General features: G+C 36.5%; 2 protein-coding genes across 2 annotated transcripts; both read right to left on the minus strand.

Moving 5' to 3' along the window:
* Window positions 1–3,222: 3,222 nt before the first annotated feature.
* Window positions 3,223–4,080, minus strand: LOC101304855 (F-box/kelch-repeat protein At3g06240-like). The gene has a single exon (XM_004296040.1). It carries the CDS (start codon window positions 4,078–4,080, stop codon window positions 3,223–3,225), a length of 858 nt encoding a protein of 285 aa, XP_004296088.1.
* A 1,890-nt stretch (window positions 4,081–5,970) lies between these two features.
* On the minus strand, window positions 5,971–7,550 carry LOC101306213 (F-box protein CPR30-like). Its single transcript, XM_004294796.1, has 2 exons — window positions 7,099–7,550; window positions 5,971–5,987 (listed from the first exon to the last, which is right to left on the minus strand). The coding sequence occupies exon 1, from the start codon at window positions 7,547–7,549 to the stop codon at window positions 7,112–7,114; it is 438 nt and encodes a 145-aa protein (XP_004294844.1). The 5' UTR covers window position 7,550; the 3' UTR covers window positions 5,971–5,987; window positions 7,099–7,111.
* Window positions 7,551–8,003: the final 453 nt, after the last annotated feature.

Raw genomic sequence — 8,003 nt, forward strand, 5'->3', positions numbered from 1 at the left:
TATATATATATATATATATATATATAATATATATATATATATATATTGCCCTTGTAGCCTCTTATAGTCTCTAGAGATCCAGCTCGTAATGATCTAGCTAGTCTTCAGCATCTATGTTTACAAATTAATCATCTACTCTGTTACCCTACTCCTCTTTAACACAAAACTTTCTCTCCTCATCTTCTTCGATGGCTTCCTCCTTCTCTAGGTCACTTTAAACTCGATTTTGATGGTTGACTCCAAATTCATATTGGTTTTGGTTTTGTTTTTCGGTCTGATGATGAAGGCCATTCTTGCCTCATCTAAAAAAACTTGGTTATAAAAATGTACTCTCTTCAGAAGCAACCTCTCTTCGTGCCGGTCTCCTTGCAGCTTGGACTCATGGTTTTACTAATATTATAGTTGAAGCCTTGAAGGAGTTTGCAAACTCCTAATTAACTACATCAATGGACATGCTTATGTTCCTTGGAGAATTACTACCCATTTCCAAGATATCAAGCATCTGACAAAAAAAGCAATCGAGATCGGTGTTATTTCATTACATGAATTTACCCCATGAATTTACATGAATCGATTCTCTAAGGGATCGATGTAAAAGATAATATCTTTAATAACTAAAATTCTGACCCCCAATATAATTTGGGTGTGAGAGCCAAATCCCCCAGCTGGGATAAAGAATTTTTGTCTCCTTCGCATGAATATACAATAGACTGATAAGAAGCACAATTTGAATTTGAGAAAGAGAGAACCGTAGATTCATTTTCATTGTTCCTCATGTGCAATAGGAAGTATAATGTATTGATACTATCAATTTCATTTAAATTGTCACTGATCTTTAAATGAAAGCTGAATTGTGTTCGACAAATTAGTTTACTTGTTCGGTATCATTAAAAATTGCAGATGTCTCAAACATATATCTGTCGATAGAAAAGCAAAGACATGCATAAGAACGAAAATTTCTTGAGTGGCAAAGAAACAAGTTAATCAAACAAAAAAACCACTATGTCAAGTCAGTGCAAACTATTATACAGGTGACATCCATCGTAGTTAAAAGAACTTTTCATATTACTTCGACGGAACTGCAAATGAAACTTCCGCTTCATGCTTTGCATAACCAGGATAACTCTACTGTAATTTGAAAAGGTATCCATTTCATGAACAACTGTACAGTTCTGTACTTCAACTGCAACAATAAAAGCATGTTTTGCTTAAACTATAACAGCATCAAGAGTTAAAGGAAAACTTAGACATGCAAACTTTCATGCAACCTTTTTTCCCATTTGGCTTTCCGCCGGTTTCATTTTTTTGATGTATTGACGGTTTTTCGCTTCATGGTCCCCTGAAATCCCTCTCCCCGGACCCCAAAATACCATTCGCCTTCTCTCATAGTTCTTTTCTGTTTTCTCTCTTAAATAAATTTTTCTCACAACAGTGAAGTAAAGTTGAAAGGCAAGAAAGAAAAATACTAATACAGGAAATTGGTCTTATGAATTAGTAAACAGCTACTTAAAAGTGAAACACCAAGCAATTAAAGAACAAACCAACTGCAAGGCATTAAGGTACCAAATCAATCAACACAAAGAATGTCAAACTTTGGTTGTGCTAACGCACAAGTCACATAGCCACTTATAAATTTAAACTATTACTCTAGACCAGAACATAAAAACAGAGGTAGCAAGTGCTATGCATATCACCATACCTATGATAGCCCTCAGTAACAACCTGCATCTTCCCTGCTGCAAGACAATGCTCTTTAAATAGTAGTCAAAAGAGCATATAGTAGTCAAAAGAGCATACCTGACTCAAATCCCAGAATTTTTGAACTGTTTGTTCACAAGGTCTAAGTAAAATGAATTCCTGGAAATTTACTCAAGAATTCCAAGGCATGTGACATGGAGATACTTCGATGACAATAAAACCATGGAGATGCAGTCAAGAATATTACAAAACAAAACATAGTTTACAAAATTGGTTTTTGCTGCTTCCAGTTCCCACATTGGTGGGTTTGAGGTATAACTTAATCAGTTCATATACCAGGTGATGTTTTGATGCCTGATCAACTCAAAGAATAAGCAATATGAAGCTCCAAAAAAATATATAATAATTTATGTCAAATTTACACCTGAGTAGCAGCACAGAATGTTGTCTGTATTACATCATCCCCCATTTTAAATCCTATCAAAACTACTTTCTTTTAAGTTTCAAAACAGTTAACTAAACAAGTACGTATGTTAAGCACTTGTAACAGGTTAAACAAACAAAAACAAAATACCAGTGTAAATCAAGAAAACCATATAGTTGGTATTAGTAGCCATGGAAATTTTTCCTATTACTTTGTCCGGATTATGCATGCAACTTCCTCTTCATTCTTTGCATAAAAAATTTAAAGTGAAAATCTAACCATATTGTGCTAATCAAGCCTAAACTGGAATGTAGCATGACTAGCATCAGTTGTATCACTTGTATGGAGTAAACAGGTCTATGCTTATATTACTATAGCTAATCATAACATATTTTATGAATTATATAACCACACCAGTGTACTACCAGAAAGAGTTGCAAACTGCCCTGTTTAAGGTTACACTCACAGAAAACTACAAACAGTTCAGGAGCTATGTAGCATTTTCTCTTACTAATTTGTTTCTAGAGCCTTGTATTCCAGTGAATGAAACTTATAATTATATTTTAACTTCCTGTTTTTCAAATAGACTTTACACCATAGCGGAGTTTAATTTTGTACAAAACTTTTCTTATGAGACAACACAAGCAGGAAAGACAATAATTTAAGACAAGTAATGAGAAGAAGAAAAAAAAAAGAAAAAAAAAGAAAGAGAAATAGAGAAGCATTACCAACATTAACTTGACAACAAACCAACCAGAAGCTAAGTATAGAACCAAAACTGCTAAACTGCACAGCAAAAGAAAGGTATCATGATTGGTCATTCATCAGCATACAGAAAATCAAACTATATTGATATCATAAAATTCAATGTTCAAAGGTCAAACAGATTTCGAGGCATATACATTTGGACAAGAAACTAAACACCATAGGAGACCTAAAGTTACACAGTTGCCAAACTGTTATTTTTTTCCTCAGTAAGAAACACCATATGAGACCTAAAGTATACACAATTGCCAAACTGTTTTTCCCTCAGTAAGAGACACCATAGTAAACACCATAGGAGACCTAAAGTATACACAATTGCCAACCTATTTTTTCCCTCAGTAAGAAACATCATAGTTGCTGTCCAGTAATACAAGGCTCTCTTCATAAGAGTCAACAGAGCAATACTGACCTCCATAAACCCCAAGTCTTTTGAATTTTCTGCTCACAAGGTCAAGTGAAAGTAATTCATAGCTATCTTCAAGAACCAAGAGTTCACCTATCTTCCTGAAACACAATGCCTTAGGTAAATTTCTTTGTGGAACTTCTGCACTGAGAACCATCATTTTGGTCCACGACTTCTCCATGCCGTACTCTTTCATCACCCATATATCCAGAAAATAATCGGTATGACTCTTGCGCCAATCAGTGAAGACAGCAATGGATTTCCCATCTCTAGAAACAGATGTCCGCAATGCCAACGACGGATCCCATTTCAAACTCTTCGGAAACATGATCTCTCGAAACAGCTCACTTCCCAAATCAAATGCCAAAACAAAATAGTTGAAAGCATCATTTGTCCAGCAGATTGCACACCAGTGAAGTGCCCCATTTACAAAAGCCTGGGATTGGCAGCCAAACACTTGACATGGAAGAAGAACAGAACGAAGCCTGCTCCATGAGCCTGTAACTAGAGAATAAACCTGAAATAGAGTTGGCCATTCATGGAAATTCTGACATTGATCCGAAAGCGTGACAAGCCTTACAACCTTATAATCATTTCCCACGGCATCATAACCAAAACCTAGAGAGACTTCACACCCACCACTAAGCACAGCAGGAGGCTCAGGAAGGGTCACAAACTTTCTTATACAAGGATTCCAAATGATCAAGTTGTAACCATGACACCCCAAATCATCCACAAGGCACACCAATCCATTACAAGTACCGACCACATGGTAACACGAATTAAACATAATTCCCTCAAGATCACTAGGCAATTCAATCTTGCAGTACTCATCAAAAGCATGGTTATCAAAATACAAAGAGTAAAGGTCTTCCCTTCACCTCTAACGAAATCTCTATCGAATAATCTGCAAAATCTTTTACTACAAACACTGTGGACTAGTAGGAGATGAGTTCCACTCTGCTTATCACAACTGATTCTATGGCTATGATGTGAATCAATAAAGCTAGGGTTTTGAATCAAAGATTTCCAAGACTTGCAGACCGATGTGCATTTGATCAAAGACTTGATAGGTAATCTAATCAGGATATTCGATATGATTTCTTGAGGGAAGTATTCAAATCTTGCCTCAGATTTCGATTCAATTGAAGCGATTTCCAGGTCTTTCATGGCGGAAATGAAATTCAGAGACGGAGGCTGGGATTGAGAGGGGTGTGTACCTTCGCAAGATTCCGGCTACGCCGCGGGAGAGTGATGCAGATCGACGGAGAGAGAAGGAGGCGTCGGAATTGAATTGGGGGTTTTTGGGAGTGAAACTCTTTGAACTCTCAACTGATGGATTTTGTTCAAAAGGCAAAAGCTTCCCCCCAAATCCCGATATATGCGGTGAATATTGTTTTACCGCCATCCGGTAATTTTGACTTTTAGTTTACCCCCTTGAAACAGGGATGTATTTTTTTTTTTTTTCTGTTTAAATTATGCATTTTACTATCCTTTTATCTAATAACTCTGAAATGATGCAACTTCTTCTAAGCACCAATGGTGCAAGTCGTCTATTTTTTCGTTGTACTGTATACTTTCTCATGAAATGATTATTGTCAGTTTACATGTTACTAGCTAGTTGTGAGGTAATTGGCTTTCAATCGGGAAATATCACGTCAACAACAAGTGGAATTACTATTGGTAAAGTGAATAAGTGATGCATTTCTAAGTCTAACATAAGGGAACTTTTATGGCACTTGGGAGAACGTACGCTCTATTCCCCTTTTTTGTTGTGCTACGAAATCATACATATAACAATATCAGAAGATGCTAAAACTCCGAGATATGATAAAAGGTTTTCTATGCGCATTGGCTAATAAAATGTCAAAGAGTGAAGACGATAAAGATTGTATTTTGAGACGATATTGTTTAATCTTATTATATTTAGATTTGAACTCTCCATATAACCCAAAGGAATAAACCATAAATTTGTATTTGTTTGAGTCATTTATATGACACAGTTTACTTCTGAGATCAAGGCATTAATATTGGTATAAACAAGGTAAGTTTTCGTTGCGTTGTGAAATCAAAAGTTCAAAACCAACCCAGAAGAAGTGTGCTGTGTGCCTGTGTGGGCAGTGTGGCTGTGTATAGAAAAATGAATGAAGAGGTTGTTGGGTACTAATTGGTTTCATCATTTTAAGAACTTAAGAAGTATAATTTGAAGTTTCACAAGTGGTTTTGCTGCATCCACTTTAGCAACTGCCATCACCTGTATCCAAAAAACCGGCTAAATGTTTCAAAGCGACAAATTTTAGGCACACCTCCAATACAATAGGGATCATTTATGTTAACTATTAGATAGATATTGAGGAAAATTAATCATTTGGCCAAAGACATGCTTCTCCTAGTGTAATATAGCAATGACTGTATATAAAGCGAAAGATAAAATTGACACAATAAAATGGTTTCTTTCATCTTTCCAACCGAAAGCAATATAATCTATCATAACTACATAAGCCAGGATAGCAAATTCGCACTACAGGCAAATACCATCAGAATAAACCAAGCAACAGATATTAGATAGTAGATAGTGACTTCTGGGATTCTGGCATTAGGCAGAGATACATTCATATGCAGAAATCCATCTAGCAGTTTTATCTCCCTTCACAGTCATAGAAAGCAGACTTGAAACTCACTAAGCAAATACTTCACCTGCATATTGTTGAATTGAACGAAGTTAACAAACTTGACATATATGCTTCAGCAGCATACTCCAATACATATATTAGAAAGAGGAGAGTCCAACGATGATGTTGGATGAAAACAACCAAGTCTGAATGGTTCTTACTTCTTACATACATCTGTAGCATACTCTTACTACCTTGAGTTTACTTATGTACACAGGCATTATATATTGCAGCCCAGGTAACTTGTGCGCGTTACGGTTCAGAGGACATATGTAGAATTAATAGTTGTTCAAGATTTCCAAAGCACCAAGAGTGTAAGGTAACTTGGAGATACTTCGATCCCACAAGTAAAACACAAAAAAAACTACAAATACATACAGTATAGATATAAAAATGAACAAAATCTGCAGAAATTAGTGCTATAAGTTATACCACTACCATGTCCTACTTTCAGTTTTTCATGCTGCAGGCTCTCAAAGTATCACCTTATCCTCTATGGGCTAGTGTTCATTTCATCAGGTTATGTCGTACTGATTCCAATCCAAATGAGAAAAATAAAGTATAAATCGAAGCTAAATTGATTAAAGAGTCCATTGGATGAACAGTTCCACAGTTCTGGACTTCTAGCAGAGCAACAGACATATCATCATATCAAGTACACGAAAGTAGCATCATTAGCACTACAGAGACCAGTCCACTATATAAGGTAATACCAGGCTAATGCTACATAAAACACAAATCTACAAGCACTTATAATAAGAGTAGCAAAACCATGTATGTTACTATTTCACCTATAACAACTTGTCTTCCTAATTTTGTTTTTTCCCTGAGCTTGTTTAACGTGGTAGGATACTAGGATTGCATCATTCCTATTAAACAAGTACAAACTACAAAGTTGTGTTTTCAGACATAAGCAGGAAATACAATGTATTAGCTAACTCACTAAGACAGCAACTCATATAAACAAAATCAAAAGCAAGCTGAACCAAAAACACCCATAAACCTAAGAACAGAGCAACGGTATACAAAGAAAAAAAATTAAAACTTGAGCTCAACTTCAGTAATCATATGTCAGATAAACTTAGCTGCAAATGCTTTAAACAGGAAGCAAGTTCTATAAATTTTTATCACCTTACCTATTATTTCCCCTCAGTAAGAAATTGCATTTTCCCTGTCAAGCAAGACAAGGCTCTCTTCATACGAGTCAACAGAACAAACCAGACCTGCAGAAATCCCGAAACTTTTGAACTGTTTGCTCACAATGTCAAGTGAAACCAATCCATGGTCATCTTCAAGTTGCAACACCACTTCATGACCACTCCTCCTAAAACAAATTGGCTTGGACAAACTTCTTTCCGGACCTTGTGGAGTGAGAATCATCAATTTGGTCCACGACTTCTGAACAAAATACTCCTTCATCACCCATATATCAAGATAGCTATCAGTCTCAGTGTCACACCTCACAAACAGACCAATGGATTTTCTATCTCCTGTAGCACCCAACTTGAACTCCAATAAGGCATTCTGGTTGAGGCTCTCGGGCAGCAGTATCTCTCGTAATGACTCACTTCCCACATCAAATCCCATAACCATGAAATTCATTTTATGATCATCGGTCCAACGGATAGCGAACCAGTGCAGTGCCCCATTGACTAAAACCTGTCCCCTGGTGGCATTCACTACACATGGAGGAAGAACCCGAAGCATGCCCCAAGAGCCTGTGGCTAGTGAATAGTACTGAACTAAAGTCCTGAAGCCATTACCAGGTATATCCATAAGAAATGTCACTCTCACAACCTTATAGTCATTATTAATAACATCATAACCCAGACCAACGGAAGCCTCATGCTTACCGTGTGTCGAAGACATAACAGTGGGCTTAGGAAGTATCACATACTTTCTTATACTAGGATTCCATAAAACAAAGTTGTAAGCATCACGGCATACATCATCAGCAAGTAAAACAAGCCCATTACAAGTACCCGCAACGCGAAAACAGGGATTCTTCATCATTTGCTTAAGAGCTATTGGAAACTCAATC

Source organism: Fragaria vesca, linkage group LG3, assembly GCF_000184155.1.
Source record: "Fragaria vesca subsp. vesca linkage group LG3, FraVesHawaii_1.0, whole genome shotgun sequence".
NCBI lineage: Eukaryota > Viridiplantae > Streptophyta > Magnoliopsida > Rosales > Rosaceae > Fragaria > Fragaria vesca.